The sequence below is a fragment of the Dermacentor albipictus genome, chromosome 1, assembly GCF_038994185.2.
Source record: "Dermacentor albipictus isolate Rhodes 1998 colony chromosome 1, USDA_Dalb.pri_finalv2, whole genome shotgun sequence".
In the NCBI taxonomy this organism is placed as follows: domain Eukaryota; kingdom Metazoa; phylum Arthropoda; class Arachnida; order Ixodida; family Ixodidae; genus Dermacentor; species Dermacentor albipictus.
This window is the reverse complement of record NC_091821.1, coordinates 342,200,454-342,226,395: the sequence shown is the minus strand read 5'-3', so window position 1 is coordinate 342,226,395 and position 25,942 is coordinate 342,200,454. Positions and strand designations below refer to the sequence as shown.

Below are 25,942 nucleotides of genomic sequence, written 5' to 3'. Positions count from 1 at the left end.
TTTAGAGCTGGATGCGCGTGCCACCCTAAGGTAAGAGGGGCAAGCAACTTAGTGCTTGCTACCTTTGGCAAACGTAGCACTAAGTTTGAGTTTCAACGCTACCCATGCTTTGCTCCGAGGAGCTTGCATGAATTGGCAAAAGACTAGTTGGATGACTACATCAGAGGAATCGGCGCTCCCACGTAACCAACACCGCAGTCGATGGTAATTGCTTAGGGAATCGGTTCACGATATCATGCGTCATCACGTTCTCGCGTATCATGCTTCAATTATGCAGCCTCGAATGGCACGAAGACGCAGATACGTAGAAACGAAGCGTGTACCGCCGATTTGTGCTGTATAACGTCCTGTGTTTAGCATTGGTAGCTCTCGTACAGCTCCTACACGTGTCATATTTCATAGAAACTTCCGTGCTATTCTTAGTCCCCATGCTTTCTAAACAACACCACTTTGTTATTCATAAGAAGCTGACAGATCGCAGCACTGATACGACTAGCAGGGCGACAGTTCGCAACGTTCCTTGTTCCTAAGGCCCCGGGCTTTCTCTACGAACCTGGCTTTCGCGAAGTTCTTTCCTGGAGTAGACGAGTAGCCGCAACAGCAACTAAACATACGCTAACGCTGTTATGTACGACGTCATTACCAGAACTTGTTTCCCTGGTTATCAAAATGTAACAGGCCAGCTCAACAACTAGCAAATGCTTGCATCGCGCACGTCGTAAAAAATCTGTCATGAGCTACTAAACTGCACATAATGTTAGAGAGAGAGAGAGAAAGAAGGAAAGAAAGAGGGAAAGAAAGAAAGAAAGGAAGGAAGAAAGGAAGAAAGTACTCTAAAATTATAACACTCGACCAGCACTAGAGGACACACTTGTGTTAGTGGCGTTGTTGAGCTTTCTGTTAAACTCGATAGTTACTTTATTTTCATGGAAGCATGTGACGGGCATATAGTTCTGAAACTAAACACGGCCCTCCATCGAACTTGAGCTCTATCTAAGCTATAATTAAGGAGAGAGAAAAAGTTAAGCATTATTGAGCATCTTATCCCGGCACAAAGGCAACCAGTACAATTCACAGCCTTTCTTTTTATATAGGCCTCGCCAACAATGACAGAAGTCGAGCGCGGGACGAATCATGCGAAAAAGTGCTTGCTCTCCGCTACGCCAAATGGTCTCTGATGTTGTGCTTGATTCTTTTTTTTCATTTTTGTAGCATGTCTGGCTGCGCACGGCTCGCTAGTACAAATGTCTGAAGGCTAAAAAACATACACAGTGAAGATACAAAGCGGAGGCGCTTTCACACAGACGAGAGGAGCAAACGCCGTACGCGGATAAGATCAAAACATAAGATGGTGGCCCGGACAAATATCATGGACGCAGTTGACATCTTCGCCGCCCCTCTTGGAGTCACGAAGAGAAAAGGCCCCCCTTCTTTGATGCCGGCATTTTCTGCCGGAAACGATAATAGAGCGGGCGCCAACCAAAGTGATCCAGATTATTTCTCTTTTGTTGCTTTTCCCGCTTTTCCCGCTCAACGTTGCCGAAAACCAAGCGTGGAACACGTTTCCCGCCCACTGCTGCCAAAACGCGTTGTCATTCAGATACTGAGAAACTGATATTCTTCCCGGATATCCCAATTTCTTTGTTTCCTTATTTCTCTTCCGCTGTTCTACATACGTGAGCCACGGTTTGGCAGAGTGTAGATTTCTGTACTATACATGATCTCAGCCCAGTATTTTCTCTGTTTTCTTGGGGAGCGGGCGGCACTATACGCTACAAAAAATGTTGTTGCCCCCCACTGATTCCGGCGCTTCCCACCAGGTGTACGTGTAGCAGTAGCACCGGTAACAGCAAGTTTTGTAGCGTTTCAAAGGCTCAAAGAATCTAAGCACTGTGCGTTTAGTTCTGTTGCCCAAACTTCCTACCCGGTGACTTAGCGTCTCTCCCGAGGTCACTTCTCGACGCCGTGCAAAGGATCTAATGAGACCGGACGGTCTCGCCGCTGCTACTGCTACCGCCGCCCCTTGGTTTCCTTTTTCTCATCCGACCGCCTTTGTTCGAATCTCGTTTTACGGCAGGTCGGTCGAGTGGGTCAGGCCTTTGGTCCTGATGTCCGGGAGCTGCAAGCCCGGGAGGGTCATTTCCTTTCATTATAGACTGCAACAGCACTGATGGCGTCGCGCCAATGTTATTTTTTTCTCACTGTTCCTTGCTTCTGTTTCCTTTTACGGCTCAATCTGTCCTGCGCCTGCCCAGGTGTCTGCTTCCTTGCGCTTGCACTCGTACGATTAGAGAAGCTGGATCCAATCCATCTTGTACTTTGCTGTCGGGCTCTGACTTTCATTTGCGCACAAGGAAAGATGCGAGCGAGCTCAGGATAAAAGGACATCGGCATGACGAAGATTCACTTAGCACTTTCGTACGGCCTGATAATTTCTGGCGTCCGACGCGAACTTCAGCGAAATATCTGGTCCTGCACTCGCCGTGGTGTTCGGTCACAAGAACTCGGTGAAATTGGCTATTCACCTTCGCGAATTATATGCTTGCTATTACGACTGGCCAGTGTGTACTTTTAGGAACATCTTCAGTTTATATGAAGTGCTTTGTGAACACGAACCTAAAATAGCACAAGCTGTTAAGGATGCCTACTGTATCAGCCAAAAGTATTAATACTGTAATATTTTTCACGCGGAAGAAAAAATAAACATCAATTAGGTATTTTTGTTTGTAAGATGGCCAGCGTACAAATCTTCAGCCTACAGATTACATAAAATGTGTTGGTTGCGATATGAGCGATAAATACTACTCGGTCGTGAACACAGGCAATAAAAATCACTCAAGACATGCCGTGGATACATGCGCTGCTTGCCGAGATCTTCAGCAATATGTCGACGCAAGAGACGTGCCCCTTTTAAAAGCACAAACACCTGAGGCACCTTATGGCACATATATTTGCGTAGCCTGAACGTGCCCGATCTCTTCTGTGACCATACTAATTCCTGTTCTGCATTACCTATGCACATTGTTTTTCTGTGTAATACTACTGTGCGGCGTTTGGTATTAGTCTTCAAGAATTTGCACAGCTACAGCATGGCATATAGTTAGTGTAGCCAACGTAAAAGAAGCACTCGCCTAGGGACCACCACATGTTTAAGAGCACCATTGACTGATATTGGTCGGTGTAGTCATGACACAGGAGCGTCTATCTTCACGTCCGCTCTAAGTGTGCCTATGTATTTAATTGACAACACGCTCGATAAGCTCAACGCCGAGTAATCTTCTTTAAATATACACACGCACTCTGCGCCACGTCGCGCAGAAATAATCAGACCCCTTCGCGCTCCTGTCTATTTTGAACATGGGACCCGTAGCAGCCCTCGGATGTCAATATATCTTTGTTTTCCTTGAGCCTTTGGTGAGTGTGCTTGTTTTATTCTGACCATGTAGCTTCCTCGCCTGACGAGTTTTTGTGGAACATTGAACTAGTGCAAGCGTAGGAATCCACCAGATACCACAATAAACCAGACTCTTGACTGGCTAACATCCCTGCCTTCCTATATTCCTTTCTCTCCACCACGTACAGTTACTTGTCGTAGTCGAAAAAATTAACACGGCTGGCTCGTAGCAGATATACGACCCTGGATTTACGTGTATACGACTATGGTCGCATTCATGTAAACAGAGACAATATACGTGAAAGGCGCGTACGATTTGCTGCATCGCGCGCCACGAAAGAAGTGTAGGCACTGAAGATGACGCAAGCGTGCGACTCCATGTGGGAGGGTACTAGCAACAAACATCCCGATCTATCACGCTGTCCTGTGGCCTTTAATGAGCGCGGGGCAGTGTTCACTTTAAAATATGCAGAGTAAATATCAGATTGGCTTAAAGGCTGACGAAACAATCAGGTTAGTTTACGCACACTCCTATGGCGGCACCCTTCGGAGCTGAAAAAAAAAATTATGGCTGCCGTTCCGGAGTTTGGTTGCGAAATTAAATTCAGCAAGTCACACGTGACATAGTCTTACCGGCTCACTGTTTGCCAACTTGGACACGCCCTAGATCCAACCGAAACAACGTTTCTTTTTTCGATTTCCGTATACTGTAGTTGAGCGCCATAGGAGGTTTTGCATAGAGCACTGATGCATAGGTCTGTCGAACGTCAAAGGTTTTAAAAAGGCGTGTACTTTTGATATAGAACGCTTCGAACGCGCCCACTATCACGCAGCAGCAGGGTTCTCGATAGGTCAAGCGGTAGGTTAGTAGCGCCTGAAGCATCCATGCTTCTCATCATGAGGCCCCATGTTCGAGGGTTTCAAGGAAATCGCATCCTTATAATCATGGCAAAGTTAAAAAGAAAACAGACCGCAAATATGCACACTAAAGCTAGGGAACACGATAACGCACCCCAGCTGCGCTCTCACGTAGAGCCACGCACTTCAGAGCAACGGCTCTTCTAAAGAGTGCAGAGCCCTTAAAAATTCCATTCAGCTCCAGTCATTCATTCATTCATTAATTCCATTCATTAAGTGAAGCAGGCCATGAGATAACCTTTCAGTGGCTTCCAAGTCACTGCGGGATTATCGGCAATGAACGGGCGGATCACGCTGCCCGCTCAGCCCATACTGAGGAGCACTGCGTCCCGATTCCTCATTCTAGAACTGACGCTGCACGGAAGCTCCGCCTACTTGCTCGGCAGTGCACCGCGTCGCAATGGAATGAGCCACATTTAAGAAACACGCGACTGTACTCACTTGATCCAACATTAAGTCTTCGAGCGCCATCACAGCTTCGCCGTAGAGACGCCACGCTTTTATATCGACTTTGGTTGGGCGTTGCCTTTACCAAAGCCTATGCATTCCGCATAGGGATGACCGACAGCCCAACCTGTGACCACTGCGGCCATGAAGAATCAATTGGCCATATTCTGTGTGCCTGCCCGCAGTACAGTACACAGAGGGCATGCCTTCGCCACGAACTTGACAAACTGGACGACCAAGCGCTATCCGAAAAAAGAATTCTACAACGTCGAAAGGACCTACCGTCACAGAAGAAGGCCGTGCAAGCGCTATTGCGCTTTTTGCGATCTACCGGCCTGAGTGAACGACTTTAACTGGAACGCCTTTTGTGATTGTGCCTCCATGTGTGCGTGTTTTTTTTTCCTTTTTTTAGCGTTTTCCTCTCTGTCATCTTTCTAACCCCTATCCCCCATCCCCAGTGTAGGGTAGCAAACCGGAGACTCATATCTGGTTAACCTCCCTGCCTTTCCTCTTCATTCTCTCTCTCTCTCTCTCTCCATTCAGCTCTTGTGTGACAGCGCGAAGCCTGAAAATGCCTGATATTCAGGTTCATAGAGAAGCTTCGCTAGAAAACATGCAGATAGAAAGAAGCAAGGAAATACAAAATACCAGAATACCATATTCAGTTTCATCTTATCTGCATAGCGTTTTCTTCCTACAAAAAAAAGTGGGGTTAGCGTCGCCAATTATAAGAAGTTTCTTCCAGACTTTCGGGCAGCCACAAAAGAATATGGAATCACCATCCGTTTTGAGTTCGCTCACGACATCCTTATCTTAACTTTTAGTTATTTTCTCTGCTACTTCGACATATTTCCACGTAATTTCTATGTCTTTAATGGTCCTTGCTCGAAAGAATAGTCTCGCTTCTGTTTTCTCTCTTCCGCAGAAGATATCGGGCAAACTCATAAAAAAAGATGTTCAATGTAGCTGCGGCGACACCGGTTAGGGATCATAGTCAGGTTTTTAACTTTACCTCATAATAAAAGGACTGCCAAAGCCGTTTTCTTGTTAAGACCGCCACTATCACACTACGGTGCCTGGCGGATACCGGTTCACGATGAAGGGCCCGTTACTGAGAGCTTTGCCCAGTGCTGAAACCATCCACTCTTTCTGGAATGAAGCTATAGGTGAAGAACAGTATTAAGTGAGCTGTAAATTGGTGTAAGATATGTAAGAGGTATACAAACGAAAGCAAAAGGGCTAGACCAAATTCCTTAATCTGGGTCACCCTTGTGGCTCATTTTTGTGCGGGTTGTGTTCAGGTCTCAATATCTTTTTTTTTTCTTTTTTTGAGCACGTTAACTCGCTTCCTTGTTCTCGCTAGCCTGGCGTAAAAGGGGTCAAATTGGTCCATTCGCGAACATCCCAACGTGGGAATTTAAAAGAGCGATCGCTGGCAAGAGACAAGAGAGGGGTTCTGGGCCGCCTCGCACTTGAGGAAGGAAGTGGATTGTTAGTTGCGTCCCTTGGATGACCATGGCTATGTAGGACAGCAAAGTGCCTACTTGTGTCTGGAGCGAGCTTGTGTAAGGGTCTTGTTTGACCTAATTTTCTCGCTGTACGAAGCGAATGTAGTACCGCATCAGCAATAAAAAATAAACAAAAGAGAACGATGAACTGGACGTTAAAGAGACCCAGAATTGTTTTACGAATCAAATTTGGTCGACACTAATGCTGTCATACTTCGAAATAAGGAATATCCTATCAGCGGATATGCGTAACAAAGTTGACAAAGGCTGAAAACTCTTCATAGAAGCGATAATTTGATTGAGCTGAAGATTGCTTTTGATGCGAGTTAATTCGTTTGAAGTGTGGGGCATCTCCAAATAAGGGAGTAGTATTCAAGCATATAATTAAAGAAGAACCAAAGAAAGAATAATCGCTTCGTAGTGCATTTGCAAAGGTGGACGATGCAAGAGCAACCTATCATTTCAATTACAGCTTGCGCGAAAGCAACGTTCATGAAATTATTCTGGATGTTACGACTTTTGTACGGTTAACAAATTTATAGCTCTTTTATTTTTTCATTCCGAAGGGTTCCTGTGTCTTGTGAAAATCTCTTTTTATGGTCTAAATATGACGGTTCGGAAAAAAAGAACCCTCTGATAAGTGGTCCGTTTTTGAGTGGTAGCAGATACAAAGAAATACGAAGCAGACATTAGAAAGGTTTCCAAAGCGAACATATTGAAATTTGGTTCCCAGTGGAGTCTAAATGTAGCGAACACCACATGTAGCGCTGCAAACAAATATGCATTCTTTCGAATGCATCTGTGACTTCGAACGTCACCGAGTATTTCTCGACAGATTGCTTGGTGTTGCTGCTCTTGCAAAACTGGGCGATTATTTTGTGCCTCGCCCATACCGTTGAGTGAACTTTAAAATGAGAAGCTGCAGGAACTTGTATTTCAAAAATAGAACATTTTTTTTTTCGCAGAATCACTTTCCATCAGTGCTTTTGTTACTATTTGTAGTAACTTCCTAATCACTTTATAAAATGCTTTTAAGTGAACAAAGAGTTCGATCAGCGTTTGTGACAGGCAGTCCCGTGGTGTTACGTATGAAGGGACGCCACTATGCACTGTACTGTGGACTGAACTTGATTCGAGCTTTGTGTTTGGAACTACCATCCATTTAGAATGTGGACGCCTCTTGCACGAATGGAGGAGGAGTACAAAGTGTACGTATGATTCAGTTAGCGGTGTGGACAGACATCAAAGGTGAACGCTGCGTTGCGACGTTGTTATATTTATTAGCTCCATTAACACTTCGTATTAAATAGTTAACTAATTTTAGTTATTATACGTATAAAACGTATAACAGAAAATATAGTTCTGAAGGTAAGCACTTGGTGATTAACTAACGAACTTACACAGATGAAATAAAGGACATTGACTACTCTGGTTTCACGTTTTTACTTGATTCATGTGTCCAACGGTCTTCACGCAATCATGACTCGTGTAGAGTTCTGCCCTGTCTATACGAATATGCAGGACCAACAGCAGCGTTCGAAAAGGTTGCCCCCATCACTTTCTTTAAATCATGCTCAGCACCCGCAGAAATAAGTGTAAGTTCCTGCGAGACATTAATCTAGGCGAAGAATAAGGAAACTTTTTTTTTGTTCACGGAAAAGTTGCGTGCAGTTACAAAGAAGTAAGCCGGATTTTCCCAGAAAGAAAGCCACGCAGTTTGACAATTTGCCCAGATTTCCTCTCAAACAACATCCGGTTTGAACAGTCAGTTTTGATTAGAGCAAGAGATCGTGAGAGAAAGCAACGATCAGAAAGGAAGGGAGCTCAGTCGGACGAGTGTCTGGTTCCCTATACTCTATACGGTTTGGATTGGAAGAAGGAATAGACTGAGTGGAAGAGGGAAACAGTGAGCAATAGACGTACACAGGAGTATTCCTAGAAATTTAGGCTGACGTTGACAAAGTGGAATTTCTGCATAAGCTGCGCGGATTCCTTAATAATAAACACGTATGGATTTCCTGCTAGCTACGTGCCATGCTCAAGATGGATGAAAACTAGCCATTTCATTAATCTTGTGCTCCATCTTGCGGACCTCCGCGGGACTGACTTCGCTAAACAAAGTATAGTGACAATACACAATGCAGCGACCAAGACCTCGACCCCTATTGATTCTGATCGGCGCAATATAGCCCTCAGTCCTGGCAGTGGTTTCCCTGTTGCCCTCCATAAGCTGCAACGTATATGTACGCGGGTCGGTGCTGTCGTTCGATAGCGTCACAGCTGGCAGTTCCAATCCGGTTTGGTTGTATGGCACGATCGAATTTCATTTCAGGGTCGGCGCAGATCGGATCATAATGGGCGACGATAGAAGGGAGGTCCGGCGCACATGGGTTCTTCACATTGACGTTATCGTCAGATGAACTTCCTGGACTTGCGCGCTTGCTATTTCAGAGAGGGCGCAACTGTAATAGCGGACATATTATTAACGAATGCGGTCGACAAACGGCAAACGTGTCCTACGAAGGAATACTTGTGTACAATCGCAGTGGGGCAGCACGTTACCTTTGGAAAAATAATAGTACGATTTGGTGACGCCACGAAGGGGAAGAACAAAATGTGGGAAAAATTATTCTCATTTGTTCTAACTCGATTTCGTAACTCTCTTGTTTCACTGTCTTGCTCCTTATTCCATATGCTTTTTTTCTTCAGAAATTACCTCCGACGTTACTGGGCTCAAGCAATAACATGATTCCGCCGAACAGTAACACCTTGTGATGGATGTACTTAGCCTTAATAGTAGCATGCACGGCTGCGAAGCCAATACTAAGGCAGCAGCACAGGAAAGTTAAAGGACACAAGAATCTGAAACTGACGCCATGAGCACTGAACTAACCACTGAGATTGATACTGACGAACCGGCATATATACGTACAGAGGTTTGATGTGATGAGCATAGAAAGAAGCAGGATTACGAACATAACAAAGAAACAAATTACAAAGAAGGATACGCTATGGCATCTTTAGGCTGTGACGGGCTCAGTTTCTTATTGTAACTTAGCAGAAATCAGTTTTTTATCCATAAACGCTAGAGAAGGGGTATTGACAAGGGTATTTTGTAACCTTAGGATAGTAACCTCAGCTTTTAAGATTTCGTGCGTAGTTCCTTTCCGGTGTTTAATCCAGATCATTGCCTTTCCAAACTGTAGCACGCCATATGTCTGGGAGGTGTTTTTCGTTAGAATGAACTTAAAGAAATTAAAATAGGCTGCCGATGATGATGTTACTAATGATGATGATCCCGAAGACGACGACAATAATCTTGGCACAAAACAACGGCAGGAAACGGACAGTAAATGCGCACGCAGCGTGCGGATGCATTCAAAACAAGGCGGTAGCAACGCGATTTTTATGTCGGCTGCTAAATGCGGAAATCTTGACTGCACCCTGCGCTTAAGCGAAGAGCGACGGTGCTCCAAAGCTTCTTGCGGAGCTTGCTGCTCGACGTCGTTTTGACCATAAACTGCACACGACGCATAGCGCATGACAACTCATCATAGCCCGAAGCCCAAAGTTAAAACAGCTATTCGTAAATACATGCGTTTAAGCTTTGTTTAGTCAACCGCAACCGCTTGTCAGTCACTGTAGCCAACAATGTGGCATCCTTGGCAACGGTGATTTATGGCACGGGAAAAAAAATCAATCGGAAATGGAGGTACTCTCTTCCATGTTTAAACTGCTCCACCGCTGAGAATAAATACTACAAGACGCTCAGCTTCTTTGCTTTGCGAACGATTCTATTGTACTTCCCCCAGACCGGCTTCTGGATTCTGTAGGCACCGGAAGTGAAGCGCAAACACACAGCGTTTTCGTTGATAGGAGATGTACTTGCGCAGCCCTGTGATGCGAGTGATCTGCTTGTAATCGCAAGTCGATTTGTTGGTTGAAGTGGCCGAGGCGAGCACGCAGGATAGACGCGATAAATAAATAAAGAAACGGGGGGGGGGAGATGACGATGGGCACAGAAGGAGTGGATACACTATGCATATCACACCCACATTCAGTAGCGGTCTTCCAGCCATGAGAAATGGTTGGTGAACTTGAATTGACCGCAAAGGACGTACTGGTGCAACGGTAGTGCCTGTGCATCTATGTCATTGTAAGCATATTGTACCGCAGTACACGGAACTATTGCCAAATAACTGCAGTGGTAGGCCTAACTGTGGAAGGGCAGCTGCGCGCAAGGTCACATCGATATTTATGCAGGTAGCACTGGACTTGAATACTTGAATACGTGAGAGCGCTTGAGCACTGCAGGAGGCATCGAAGAGCTAAAGATAGGGTGAGGGTGCAGGTAGAAAGAATGACGAGGTAAGAGAAACAAAATGTCAGCCTGGTAGTTCCGTCAGTAGTGGGCGTGTTTGGGTGCACCTTATGAACCCGCGAGAGCCATTTCGATCGACAGCACGTGCAGCTGAAGCTTCCGGCACAAAGGGCGTGGATGCTTGCCTTTTATTTTATTGGGAGGGAAATGGGGAAAAAGGCTTGGGAACGAGGGTCGGGGAGCGAAGCCAAAGAAAGCTGTATTAGTATAATCGACAGGAAAAGCTACCGCCGCCCGCTAGGTAATGACAGCTGAACACGTTGGAAGCACCCACGCACGTGACGCATCAGGTAATCATCCGTCTGTCTGTCGTACCGTTGCCCAAGGGAAGCTTCATCTATATATAACGTGAAGGCTACATTTTATTTTTAGATGCAGCTTCGTAACGAACTCAGTAGCGAACTACTTCGTGTACAAAGAATCGATAGCAGAAATATGTTCTTTTTCTGTTCATGTGAGTAGAGAGGCACACGATTATGTTAAGTGCACATGAAGTTTGTGCTCGTGTACGGAGACAGCATGATGAAGTTTTCTTTCCATAGTTACGGCAGTGTGCATGCAAAGCCATCCATTATGAATACGCTGGCTGCATAAACCTCATTACTTAATCTGCGGCCGGCAGGACTATTACAGAATTCGTCTCCGATGTCATAGTCGGATAGGTTGTGGCAGGTAACTTGATCAAGCTTGTTAGGTCTACCGCAGACCCGCTCAGCTGAATTTTTAGGCACGTTTACCGTCTATTTAGGCTAAATGCTATTAGAACTGCAGAAATTTGGTATACGACTGCCAGTTAGCGTAAGGCAAACAAATGATATCACTTCTGTAATTATGTTCACGACGACATTAAGATGACTTGTTCGCAGCTACTATACCTTACTGATTTTGCATAACCCTAGTATCACCCACGCATAAAGGTAAATTGAATCACAGGCATGTTATCTTCTTTGCGATACTGACACACTGTAGGCATTCGTGGCAACTAATTATTAATGCCTTTCTTTTTTCTCCTTTTCTTTTGGAGAGGTGAGGTTCATCGATTTCGTTCTCTCGTCTTCTTATCGCGTTCTTGAATAAATTTAAGGCTCATCTATGCGCAGCAGCTTGCCCCAACAAAGGAATGCTCTTGGGCCAAGTACACGAAGCTTTTAATTCGTCAATGGTTGTTGCGACTGGCCTGGCCGCCATTGCTAATAAAGTGTCTCTCATCATTACAGGGTGGTATCTATTCTTACGAACATTTCTAGCATAAGAACTTTTTTGTGAATACGGACGTGCCCTGGCTGGCGACTGATGCACTTCTGTTGCCGATGTTACACTTGATGCAAACTTTTGAACACAGGGAGAGTGCGAAAGCCAAGCGAATAAAGATAGGGAGGTCAACCTAAGGAACAAGCGAGGTTATACTTTTCGCGAGGTGTAATGAAAAAAAAAAGTTCAGGGCCCGTTAGAAAAATCTCTTACGCTAGAATTGTTTATAAGACAAATTTTTGTCTATGCTGATGCTGAAGATATTAATGAAGACGACCGCCCAATAGCAAAGAGAATTTACTGACAAAAAGCGTTGCGTATTCGGCCCCACATTCCCCTCAGGGTGTTTTCTATAATGAAAACTTCAGAGTTACCTGCTTACTTATCATCCTATAGTCTCGGAGTAATATATAAATGATACTTTGCTAGTTTCCAAACGATTTTTTGTTGCACTTTGTTGCTTGCGTGACGGAAAATGTTATGGCTTATTGTCTAAATATATTTTGGGCTGCTGAATGTTCAAATTGTGAGTAGTCTAGCGTGGCACAGGTTTGTTTGCTTAATACAAAAGTTAACTAATAAAGATCTCACTGTTGAAACAAACACGGGCAGGTGACCCTTTACTGTCACGCGTAACGGATGGGATACTGCAGCTACAACAGTGCTCAGCGCGTTATAGTTAAGCGAAGGTACAAGCCGTTTCCGACGCACGAAAACTTGTAAAGACTTGGGTTGTTTGGCAAAAGTTTTCACTAATATAGCTCCATTCTTTCAATGGAGCGGGACATGGTGCGGACTACTGAAAAGCTCAACAGGCTACATTTAGTGGGCGAGCTCTAAAAGGCATATCAGCTGGAGAAAAGACTTGCCCCTAAGAGACCCCTCTAGCTCGAACGTCAGTCTGAACTAAACAATGACTATTGGGTTTGGCGCTAAATAACGCCCGTGTTAAATAAAAAAAAACGGTTACTCAGAAATTAGTGCTGTTAGTTGGACCAGATATCACGCAGACCACGCACAAAATTAAACAAGTAATTAAAAAGAAATGTACAGTGCTTTCTTATTTTCACAGCCTTAGAGAGAGAGAGACACGTACAGGCTTTAATGATATTCTGGAGATGATAACCTGGCTGTTCGCATGACATGCTACTCCAGGTTCTGGGGGATGATTGTGATATCTGCAGTGATAAACACTTCCCTGCACAAACAGTCATACACACACGTATACACTACAGATACATTTACAAAGTTGTGGCCAGGCTCGTGGCCCCCAAGAACGCCAGCAGCGCTTTTGTCGCACGTAACACGCAGGTGGTGCTTTGTCTTGACATTTGAGACAGAGATATACGACTGCATAGAAGTCCAACAGTGTTAAAGAGTTTCCCCAGCCATTAATCTTTGTGTACGCTACACGAAGGATGTGTTCAGCTGCCTGCCGGCTACAAAAATGCATGCGAGAAACATAGCCATGCCTCATTTGCGAAGGACACTGCAGCCAGCCTGTTATGCCTCCGTACGTTTCTCTATCATACAAGATCATTAGTCAAGCTTACGTCAGACAAGACGGCCTGGTTTAATTTTAAGCGCCGAGCTACAAACCAGATCCATGGAGGCTCGATGTGATGCAGTTAGGCATATATTGTCAATGACGAAGCGACGAGAGAAACGCCTTTTAGCATTATAATTGAAGTTAAAAAAAAGGAAAAAGAAAACGTGCACAAAATACAGCATTGAATGTCTGGCTTTGTCGAGGCTAAATTAATCTTAGCTTATTGTGTTGCAGAGAAAGAGTGGCAAACAGAAAAAAAATAAGGCATAACGTATCTAAGATGACTTATAGGATCTGCAATTTGCGCAAACGATAGCACGCTAAGAGTTACCTGATAACGTCTAAGACGCCATGGCATAAGTTTCTGGGTATCAATGAAGGATCCTGAAGAAGGAAAGGCACGAGAAAAGGAAAAAAGTGACTTCTTTAGCTGTTGAATGGTAAGCTACTAGTCCCTATATTCCACCACGGGCTTTGCAAACGAATGATAGAGTAACAATCTGACAAAAAATAAGATATCACGGCCGTGATAAGGAAATGAGTGTACTCCTAGCCTGCGCCTTTCTGCGCTTCGTCAGCTATCCGAACGGCATGCCACGCCTTTGTTATCACAAGGGTGAGCCTGTCATGAGCAAGGGCGGTTCAGGAATGAGACTAAAGGATCAATTCCGTTAAGCCCAACCAAGTGTGCTCAACAAGAACATCCAATTCACTGACCAAATCTTCGATATTTATTGAGCCCGAGACAGATATAGATACGAAGGGCGTCACAGTTACGATGACGCGTATACAGTGTCAATTCGAATAGACATGACGAGCCAGAAAATAGGTAGACCTGCTAATCCCGGAGCTCTGCTCGGCGTACTGAATATTATTGCAGAATATAGGTAAACTATAGATCAATTATAGTTCCGAGAGGTGCATTTTACAGAATTCGTGGCTTTCGCTGCGGAGTTGGGAAACGCGCTTCCGGCGGTTTCTATTCGCAGTACACCGCCATTGTCTCACCGACAACTTCTGCGAGATGAGCACGTGCTGGTCGCTACAGACGTCACGGATTATCGAGAGAATAAGGGTAAGGACGCTCTGCGAAAGCTTTTAGTCTACATCTGTCCGTCACACACGTCCAATGCGGCAACGACCATCGAAGTGCTAAAATACCTTGTATAAAGCTTGAAGTAAAGAAGAAAACATTAAATAACATTTCGCACCCGAACATGACAACTAGCTTCATTCATTTCATTCATTCATACTGTCAGCCCATGCAAGATATTACAGGAGTTCAGAGCATATATAAAAGAAAAGCAGTGCAGTTGTGAAAGACGCCACTACTCACACATCATAAGCAAGGAGTAAGAATGAATGATAAGAATAGGTGAACAGAAAATCGATGAAAAACGCTGACAAACACACTTAACCTGACATCATGCTGAAGCAGAACATCGTTTAACACTACATGATTAATTGCCTATAAAAATATTGTGACCGATTCTCGTCTTACAAGTGAGTCAGGAGGTAATGAATTCCATTGCTTGATGGCCATAGGAAAGTAACTGTACCTGAAGCGGTCATTACGCGCTGTTAGAGGGGGCATATACACGCTGTGTCGCTGTCTAAAATGTTCGTAAGTTTTGATTCTAAAGTACTTGCCATAACTTATTTTTACATGATCACGGACTGCTAAGAAGAATGATTACCGCTCGGCAGTAATGACGAAGTCAGAGTGCTCTAGCCCCTCTCCGAAGCGTGCGGGTCAATCGAGCTTGACAGTTTTTCTCTATAGTGACGTCACGACAGCGTGGCCGTTATGAAAGCTGTCGCGGTCGGCACGAGCAGAGTCTCGTGCCGCTCTTTTCAATGCATTCGCAGTTCAAGCACCTGGTTGAGAGGCGGAGCCAAAATCAGTTATCACATAATTTGTACTAAGCCAAGTGTGTCATTGCACTTACATGCACATAATATCTCCGACTTCTATGTGAAGAAACAATGGGAAGCGAGGTACAGATGTTATCCATGGATTAACCACGAGCGCTGCCTAAATTTGAGATGGTGAAATTTGTTTCATTCGCCAGCTCTCGTTTGGTCACTACACAAAGGCGAAGGCTGTTTTGGTCATGGTTAAGAGTAGACCAAACCAGTTACAAAAAATATACGGCAGAATTGATCTCAAGATGACTGTCGACGGTAATGCGATTAGATTTCAGGCAATGTAGCTGCTCACCGTATTACTGAAGTCACGTTTATTTAATACCTGTAACGGCCATTCCGAGACTTTCGTTGCTTCGACTATACACGATATACACTGTCTTCGATCAGTCGTCTCCCCGTGATTTTCCCCGGAGGGCCCATGGCAATCAGGAAGAGAGTGCAGCGACTGCTGATTCCTTTCATGCGGTACACAGGGCTGTTGGGCACCAGGTGACACATCCCTGATCTCAACTCACAGGAGGCTCAGGAGGAACAATTGCCGGCTATGCATGCCACATACCCAGGGGCTCTTGTTGGAAGACAACTTGGGCTGCTGTGCTGGCCAGAGAGGTAGACAGACAGGCAGACAATGCTAATCGCATTAATGGTATGCTAGAAGAGCAGGGGGACAAATACAATAGTGCCAAGTGCTTGTTCAGGCTTTGCAGCTCTGATCATCGATTGACTCGCATAAACCTAGCTTGGCACCAGCTTCGGTCTTTCGATGGTTTGAACCGTTGCTGTTACTAGGCTAGTTGCTTTCCCTTAAGCGGGGCACAAGTTTGCCTTAATAAACGCTTTGTATTGCCACAAGCTCGTCTTGTGGGTCACCAGCGCCGAGCACTACCCGTGATAATACGAATGTCGCTTCGTCATCTCTATAGACGCCTTAATAGGACGTATCGCTCTTGAAGGACAAAAACGATGTGTTGTGCACCTCTGTACACAGCGAGCACGCATACTACTCGCACGATTTAAGGAAGGAAAACAAGAAGTGAAAGGCAGAGAGAATAACCAGATTAAGTGTGCGGTTGGCTGCTCTGCACAGGGGGATAACGCAAGGCAAGAAAAGATAAGAAAACAAGAGAACATTAAGAAAAAAGAGAAAGGAGAACGGATCAGTTCGCAGATCCTACAGTTTTTCAATGAGACCCGTTTCCTTTAAAAAAAATTATGGGCACTTTGCTGAGCTAAACTGCGATAGGCGAAAGCCTGTCTATGAATGCCTCTGTAGCTGTTGTCTGAACTGTTCTGCGAACGGACGCCGCCGTGGCCGCGAGCATGGGATGCAATCACAGCCATAGGGCTGGGACAAATACTGCAGCTGCTGAACTGGAGTGCATGACCTACCCATCGGTGTAAACATATAAGCTTTCACTGTGGACCTTATGCAAAAGCAATAATGCTGCCTGCTTCAATGCTGCTGACGGCATTTCTGCCTGCCTCTTGATGCTTGAAATGGTAAGGCACACTCGAGGTGAATGTAGAGACCCCAGTGGCAGCGAAGCCCTTGCCACTGGGATGTAATTCAGTGGTAGCGATGCTCCGTGAGTAGTCACGAGACGGCTGAAACTCGTGTACATCCTAGTTGCCAGGCAAGAAAGATGGTGAAATGGTGCCCTTGCGACATGTCGAATGTGCATTCTTAGAGCGTCGACTGCGATGTATGTTGTTATAAGGTGGTCACGTGTAATGGGGATTGTGACTGCTGTGGATGTAAACTTAGGCAGGCCGAGGCACGTCCGTAGAACTTGGGCTTGTATACTCTGGAGTGCGTGGAGGTTCATTTTACTGCTGCTTCCCAGCACGGGCAGGTTGTATTTGAGGAAGCCCGTAAATAATACATGGTGCAGCTGCAGCATCGCTTGCACAGATGCGCACCAAGTCTTTCCGGCGACAAATTTGAATACATGGGCTATTGAAGTCACCTTTTTTTCATATATGAAATATGTGGCGTCCAAGACAAATCATGGTCGACGATGACTCCAAGAAAACGGTGCTTTGTTACGGAAGTGATTACTTGTGCAGTTATGCGTATAACATATGGAGTCATTGTTTTGCGTGTAAATGGGATTAGTCGGCACTTTTCTGAGGAGAGTTCTAGGCCTTTCGCATAAAGGTAAGAAGACGTTTGTGTGACCGCCTTCTGCAGCTTCGTTCCTATCGCTTACGTGTCACGCCGGACGACCAGATGCATATATTATCTCCATAGATGGATAGCTGGGCTGTCCTCGGCAATGATCCAACAAGGCCCAGCAGTGAGGGCTTAAAACTCCGCCTTGTGGCACACTTTGCTGGTTAGATCGTTAGGGTTTCTGACAGCACTACCAACACCAGTGTTGAGGATTGTACGAGTTGGTATTTCATTTTCAAACTGTTACCGCTTAACGAAGACAGGAAGAAACAGCCAAACCGGCCAACTGGCCGTCTAAAAGGACACGAGGATAGCGCTAAAGGACACGAGCATAGCGCTAAGGCAAATCACAACGGAATGAAAGAATGTTCTGAAAATTGCCCGGTGCATTTAGATGGGGGCGAACTGCAGAAACGCCCATATCCCGTCCATTGGGGGCACGTTAAAGATCGCCAGGTTGCCGATATTCCCGGAGTCCTCCACTATGGCATGCCTCATAATCACGTGATTGGTTAGGACGTAAAACACCAGAATTCTTTTTTACTGCCCGCATAGCGAGTAAATTAAGACGAACCAAGATCGCCTCGGCTGGGCTTGGTGGGACCGACACCCCAATGTCCGTGCAGCAGATGTCACGAAGTGTAGGTAGTTGGAGACACAACGTAACTGTAACGGAATGCCGAGCTGCGGAAGGTTCACTACACTGTGTCCAAGCCAGGTGACCGAAGATGCAAAGAGAGGATGACGTGGTGGCGTAGAACAATTATCAAAAGCAGTGAACTATCGCTTCCCAAGGGTACATCAAATGCGTATAAAGGAAAGGCGAAGACACACGGCGATGGTATTTTTCTGAGCATCTTTGTCGTTTCTTCTACGCAGTACGGTTTCCCACGTGTCATGAGGCCTCGCATCGGACAACGTTCTGCCCTTTCGAAAATTTTGCTGGCTGGTCTTTGCTGTTTTAACTTCATTCTGCCGGGCATATGGCTTAGTTCCCTCTGAACAGTTCATGTGAGGAACATGCAGTTTGAAGAAGTCAGGAGGCGGACAGGGAAAAAGAAAGTAGGCTATGCAGAAGAAGTAGAAGAAATACAAGTAGTATAAGAATACGAATTCCTTTCTCTATCGGAATTCTTTGCAACGCCCAGAGTAAATCGAGAAGACGAAAATAAAAATAGGGGAAACGTAAAAACTAACAAGCAATGCAGAAATACTTAGGCTCTGTTTGCATAAGAGAAAGCTATACGGCCACACAAGACCTCCTCAATTTTCTCGCCCGGCTCGGCAGTCGACACATTCGCGTTGCTCCACAAATTCGGCACCGCCTGATGCAGGCAGCTTCCTTCACTTCTGGTGGCACTATACGTCGCTCGACGCGAGAACGGGGTTGGCCTTGCGGCTGCGTCATACACCCAGGCCAGTAAGCTTCTCTCGAAAGACATTTTTCTTTTTTTATTTCTCTGGCATAAAGTTTATTCTTTCAGTGACACACTTTATGATGTACGTAAATCTTTATGTAAACTGAAGCTGGCAATTCTAGCTTTTGCTGTATTTGCTTACGTCGGTGTCTTCTGACCGTTCCTTCCCTCGTCGTTGAATTATCATGTTGACATAAATGTCAACATGATAAGCGATGACGCAGCCACCGTGCAGGTTGAAACTATTCTGAGCACATATCATTGCTCGAACACCATTAGGCTGCCCAGCCGAATCACTCATCATAGTGCCACACTGCTGGACGTTTGCATAACAAACGCGCCAACAAATAAGATTGCTTCAGGCCTATTTTCACTCGATCTCAGTGACCACTTACCAGTCTTCGCTCTTTTCTCTGCTGCACCTAACAAACCTAACTACACCGATAAAACAACGCATCGAGTCATAAATCAGCTCACACTTGAGAAATTTCGCTCGGAACTAGCGCTTACGAACTGGTCTTTTGTATACACAGAACAGGATTCTGATCGCGCATATAGCGTTTTCTTTCGCTATCTCAAGGCATGTTACGATAGCAATTTTCCCATCGTATCGCATACATTAAACAAAAAGAAAATCCGAAAGCCATGGATCAACACGAGCCTTCACAAAAGAATCAAAATAAAAAACAAAATGTATCATAAGTTTGTTCAAACACGTGACCTAGCCGCTCTAAAAGAATTCAAAACGTGTCGCAATAAACTAAATGCCGACATAAGGAAAGCTAAGAAGATATACTATGAATGCCTATTCGCCAAGATTTATAATGATCCTCGCAAACTATGGAATGCAGTTAATAATCTGGGACAATTTATGGAAAACAAAACGCGCTTCAACGTCAAAGCCTTCTCCCAAGACATGAGCGAGGATGCGGCTATTATGGCTTTGAATGAATATTTTGCCCACTCCGGCGATTATTTGCCGCCTTCTGAACAGAGTACGCGGGAAAGAATCTGCCGCAGAGTAAGACAGCCTAACACAATTAGTTTAGCCCCAGTGACACCGTTTGAGGTATTAAGCTCGATAAATATACTACGTAGCAATGTCGCAACAGGTTCTGATGAATTAAGTGCGGCGCCCTTGAAGTATGTTGCGGATCTCATCTCGGAGCCCCTGGCTCATATCATTAATTGTATGTTCGTTTCTGGAGTTTTCCCTTCCGATCTTAAGCTTGCGCGTGTATGCCCTGTGCATAAAGGCGGTGCTCTAAATGACATTTCGAATTACAGGCCAATCTCTGTTTTGCCCGTTCTATCGAAGGTGTTTGAATCTGCCATAAATTGCAGACTAAGGAACTTTCTTAGTAAGTACAACATAATAAACAATGCTCACTACGGATTCCAGAAAGGAAAGTCCACTGAATTAGCCCTATTAAACGTAAAAGAAGAGATACTAAACAATTTTGAAAACAGGCTGTATACAGTTGGATTGTTTCTTGATCTGAAAAAGGCTTTTGATAGTATAAAACATGATATCCTAGAACAAAAATTATTCGACTACGGAATACGCGGTGTTGCTCTTCAACTTATTAAAAACTACTTACTTGCCAGAAAACAATATGTTAAGGTCGGAAGCTTAACGTCTGCAGAAATTGAACTTAAGCAAGGCGTCCCACAAGGTTCGATCTTAGGACCCTTACTATTCATAGTTTATATTAATGATATATGTAATATCCCTTACACAGAAAAACTAGTTATGTATGCTGATGATACGAATGTCTTTTTTAGTGCTGATTCAATGAAAAGTCTCCAAGTTACTGTAACAAATTATTTAAGGCACTTGGAAGTGTGGCTAAATGAAAACAAACTTGCATTAAACGCACGTAAAACAAAATACGTTATTTTTAGGCCTACGAACAAACCATGTATTAATCTGAAATTTTCATTTCAAGGCACAACATTAGAGTGCGTTCGCAAGCAAAAATTTCTTGGTGTTTGGTTCGAGGAAAACATGTCGTGGAATACCCATGTGTCTAGGCTTGCTTCTGAATTGGGCAAAACTGTAGGCTGTCTGTACAGGTTGTCAAACCTAGTTCCATTATGGCTAAAGAAAGCTATATATTACGGCCATTTCTACTCTCGCTTGTCTTACTGCGCGCTAGTATGGGCAAAAACGACTGTTCAAAACCTAAACAGACTCGAAGTGTTGCAGAAGAAGGTTCTCAGAATATTTGAAAATTTTTATGGGCACCCTCGCGAACTGCGTACTCATCAGCTATTCATAAAGCACGATATTACTAGAGCAAGTGATCTTTATACATATAAACTACTATATACAAAAAAGAATAAGCTTTATGAGCATTCATTTGATAGCTCCCCCCGATACCCTCTCCGTAATCAACCGTTACCAGTTCCTTTTTCCCGTACAAGCTACGGAGAATGTCTTCTTCAATACCAGTTACCAGCAATACTGAACAAATTCTTAACTTGTACCAAATTCGAACTACCAGAATATAAATTCAAGAAACATGTGCGAAATATGCTTTTAAACATGTAAGAATCATTCGAATAACATCTTTATTTTGCTATTTGGTATATATTTCATTTTGATGTATAAAATTATTTTTTGCCTTTGCACAAGTGCTTATAAGGATTTTGTGACATCTGCATTATGCAATTATGTTGTGCACTAAAAGTGTTGAGTTGCGTGTATTATATTTCATGCCTATGTTTTTGTACAGCGTTTCAGATGATTATTTTTGCATTCTGTCTGCTGCTGTTTAATGGGTCCTTGGGCACTCTCAAGATGTCTGCGACATCTTTTCGCCCAAGAACCTCCGACTCGGTGTTGGAAATAAACTTCACTTCACTTCACTTCACTTCACTAATTCCGATTGAATGCCCGCGAGCTGGCCCGGGAGACAGTAATTTATGGCGTTTCTTTTTTCTTTTGCCCAAATCCTGTGAAAACACATATTAGACTGAAAAAAAAAGAAACAACGACCAATGTAGACGGCTAACAAACGCCCTCGCCTCTCCCCCTCCCCCCCTCCCCCCATCTATTTCTTGTGTCTTGTGTTTTTGACCTGTTGCTCTCACCATGCATATTTTTTTTGTATTTACAATAGTCTGAGGCGTGTTTCCTTTGCTTCCCTCTCTTGATCACCCTATGTCTCTTCCCTCTATGTACGGTAGCAATGCAGGCGTGCGCCTGGTTGAGTTCCCTGTATTCCATCCTTGCTTCCTTCGTTATTTCTTCCTGCTTTTGTTCTTTCCCACATTTCTTCATTCTTCTCTTCAATTCCTTTCCTCCTTTGTTCATTCGTTATTTCTCTTCCTTCCTCCTTCCTCAATTATCTATCTCCTTCCTAAGTAGGTTTCTTTCTCAATTCCTTCGCTTGTGAATTCATTTCCTTCCCTAGTCTACAGCCTTGACTCTTTTTCTTAATTTTTTTCCCGTTTTTCCTTAGTTTCATCGTTTCCTTTCTTCTTTTCTTTTCATCTTTTTCTCACGGCAGAACAACGGGAAGGCCCCAATGGGAAAAGCACGCAACATTTAAAAGAGCGCAACATGCCAGCTTGGCTTGCAAGAGTAAGTAACATTTGTTTCTCCTCTCTCCCCGTGACATAATACTCTGCCAGCTGCAGCAGAGTTGTTAAATTAGTCCCACCCGCCGTGGTTGCTTAGTGGCTTTGGTGTGGCGCAAGCTCTCGGTATCAAATCTCGGCCACAGCGGCCGCATTTCGATGGGGGCAAAGATGCCCGTGTGCTTACATTTAGGTGCACCTTAAAGAACCCCAGGAGCTCAACACTAATCCGGAGTCCCCACTACGGTGTGCCTCATAATGACATCGTCGTTCTGGCACATAAAAACCCATTGTTTTTAAATTATGGCATTGCCCGAACTCCATTTTTTAGGAGAAGAACGGTTAGCGTGTCGATGGATCCTCGTTGTAGCAGTCTGAGAGATTGGGTTGTTGCACGACGGAAAAGAAATTAATGGTAGCAAAACACTCGAATTCTGCACACTATCCGAGGTCTGCGAAAAAAAAAAAGCTAGTTTTTGAAGTCGTCTCGAGGAATAATCGCTTCCAACTCCTAGAATTAAAGGAAAAGAGAAAAATATGGAGAGAAGTCTGCGAAATTAATTCCCGCACATGATTTTTGACATTTTGTAAACCTTTCTACGCTGGCACTTATCTACTTTACTTTTAAGCATTTGCGTCAAGGCATTTGTGCTCTGCTCAATTAGAGTGACAGGTCGTGCGACGCTTTCATTTATTACGACATACTCGCAGTACAACCAGCTCAATAAAATATGACAGTGTTGAAATACGGGTCTGCCTTTCCCGCAGGGTAAATTTCTCGAGATAAAGGAGTGACAAAAAGAAACAAAGGAAAAGGAAACAGCCTGACGCGTGAGAAACGCAAGACAAAAGTGACAATCTTGGCAAAGTCACGTCAGAATGACGTTTAAATATAAGGCGGCACTCGTCTGTTCATTCCCCGCGCTCTTTTATCTGATGAAATATTTCTGACGTAAGCAAAGAAACGCAATACGGCAATAGAAGGCATCAGCTGCTTTAGGCAGACAGAAAGCGCAGGTTTTGAACGACGTGTCCGCTGGGCAAGCAGAGCCCTGTCGGCTGAATAATCGGAAACCGTCGAAAATGGGATTGACCTTTGTCTTTTGCTGTCATTGGGGGTCGCGGAGGGACATGAGGGCGCATCGGGAATTCTGCGAACGCCAGTGCGACGCCGTTACAGTTGCATCGTTTTAGGCGCGTCAGAGGTGAGTGCTCGTGCTCATCTTATCCACGTCAGCATTCACAAAACTGATTCGGTCACCGTTTAGAGCTGGCAAAGTCGAAAACATTTGCTCTGTAGCGCCGAAGCTGGCCGCGGCCTATTTGAATGCTAAAAGGCCCATCGCGGGAGGCGTGTTTAGCGGAAGCGCAGACGGCCCACCACGGTCACCAGTGACATTAGAGAATGCTCTCGTTGTCCCCCGGACGTGTGCCGCCGTCAGGGCTGACGTTTAGCATTTCAAATGCTGCATGCTGCCCTGTCCCTCGGGATGTGTCGTCGGCGCGTATGACAGTTACTCGGGTGGAGTCTGTTGTCAGGCAGACGTTTTCGCTAGTTTGAAGCACGAGAGAATAAATTAGGAAGCTCGGAAAGGCAGCACAGCGGTAGAAAAGAAAAACCTACTAATTGGTGATCGCTTAAAATAGAAATTTAAGCATGTCCTACTGTGGGAAAAGATCGCGGGATCGGGCTGGGGAAACACGACCGCTGATACAGACTATTTTATTTGTCACCTGCGAGCTAAACTCGGGCGTTCTCGTTTTACTAACCTTGAAGCTTCGTCCTCGCGGACATACACAACACAGCCTTAACTGAGGAAGCTTCCACTCCACTAAATACTCAATATGCTACCGCAGTACAACCTGTGGACAAGTGACATGCACTACATTTTTAGTTTAATATGTCACTGATTCCCCCATAGCCCAAACAGGTTTAATCTTTCATCGTCGCTACAGAATGCCACTGCAGCAGCAGTGCTGCTGAGTCATGCTGCTGCTGCCCATAAGGCCCTTGAGTTCAACATGTGAACGCGACGACCTTATTACGGGATGTCCAGAACGCAGGGCTTTGTACCTTGCATTTCGTGCGCACTTAAGTCCCCCAGAAGTGGTGGAAATTAAACCTCATTTCTGCTACGCGGCGTTCTTGCTAAACCACCATTTCAATTAGGGAATCGATATACACCACTAACTGAATATAATCAGCCAATTAAAAATGAAATGAAAGAACAAATTAAATATATATAACTGGTTATAGTTATATATATTTAATTTGTTCTTTCATTTCATTTTTAATTGGCTGATTATATTCAGTTAGTGGTGTATATCGATTCCCTAATTGAAATGGTGGTTTAGCAAGAACGCCGCGTAGCAGAAATGAGGTTTAATTTCCACCACTTCTGGGGGACTTAAGTGCGCACGAAATGCAAGGTACAAAGCCCTGCGTTCTGGACATCCCGTAATAAGGTCGTCGCGTTCACATGTTGAACTCAAGGGCCTTATGGGCAGCAGCAGCATGACTCAGCAGCACTGCTGCTGCAGTGGCATTCTGTAGCGACGATGAAAGATTAAACCTGTTTGGGCTATGGGGGAATCAGTGACATATTAAACTAAAAATGTAGTGCATGTCACTTGTCCACAGGTTGTACTGCGGTAGCATATTGAGTATTTAGTGGAGTGGAAGCTTCCTCAGTTAAGGCTGTGTTGTGTATGTCCGCGAGGACGAAGCTTCAAGGTTAGTCAAGACACAGGACTCCGACTATCTCCACTGAAATCGGAGCTGCTCGTCTACCGCTCGCGCCGCCGGCCCAAGCCTACAGCCGAATCGCGCCAATGTGACGACATAATCCTCTATACGCAAGACGGCTCCTGCATTCCCCGAGTCCCGAAGATACGCATCCTAGGCATGCATATAACAGCCAGCGGGTCAAACATAGAAGCTATTCGCAAAATCGAAGGCAAGGTTACAGCGGCTACCCGCCTGATCAAACGCATTACAAACAAGCACACGGGCATGAAGGAGGACAGTGTCATGCGCCTCATACACTCTTTCGCAATCAGTCACAACACTTATGTGGCTGCCTTCCACAACTGGAATGTCACTGAAAGGGAGAAAATCAACACCCTTATACGCAAGAATTACAAGATCGCCCTTGGCCTACCGGAGTCCACAAGCACTGCTCGTCTGCTACAGCTGGGGGTATACAACACGCTTGAGGAAATTGTGGATGCGCAAAGAACCTCTCAACTCGAACGCATGTCTCTGACAGCCACGGGCCGCTACATCCTGCAGAAACTCGGCTTCAACTACCACGTCCAACACGGTCAGAAACAGGTCATTCCACCTGACCTCAGCGACACGCTGATTGTCGCCCCTATACCTCGAAACA

At 44.8% G+C, this 25,942-nt stretch overlaps 2 protein-coding genes across 7 annotated transcripts in view; one reads left to right on the top strand and one right to left on the bottom strand.

Moving 5' to 3' along the window:
* The window catches only part of LOC135907969 (uncharacterized), a 435,033-nt gene that overhangs the window by 106,236 nt on the left and 302,855 nt on the right, over window positions 1–25,942 (top strand). For all 4 annotated transcript variants that reach the window (XR_010566165.1, XR_011511337.1, XR_011511338.1 and 1 more), the window contains exon 2: window positions 22,484–22,557. Coding sequence is in view for 1 of the 4 variants with exons in the window: in XM_070531743.1 (XP_070387844.1) it covers window positions 22,484–22,557 (74 nt within the window). In the remaining 3 variants the exon portion in view is untranslated. The remainder of the gene's footprint in view (window positions 1–22,483; window positions 22,558–25,942) is intronic.
* The window catches only part of Elk (Eag-like K[+] channel), a 195,264-nt gene that overhangs the window by 131,506 nt on the left and 37,816 nt on the right, over window positions 1–25,942 (bottom strand). The gene's annotated exons all lie outside the window — the stretch shown is intronic.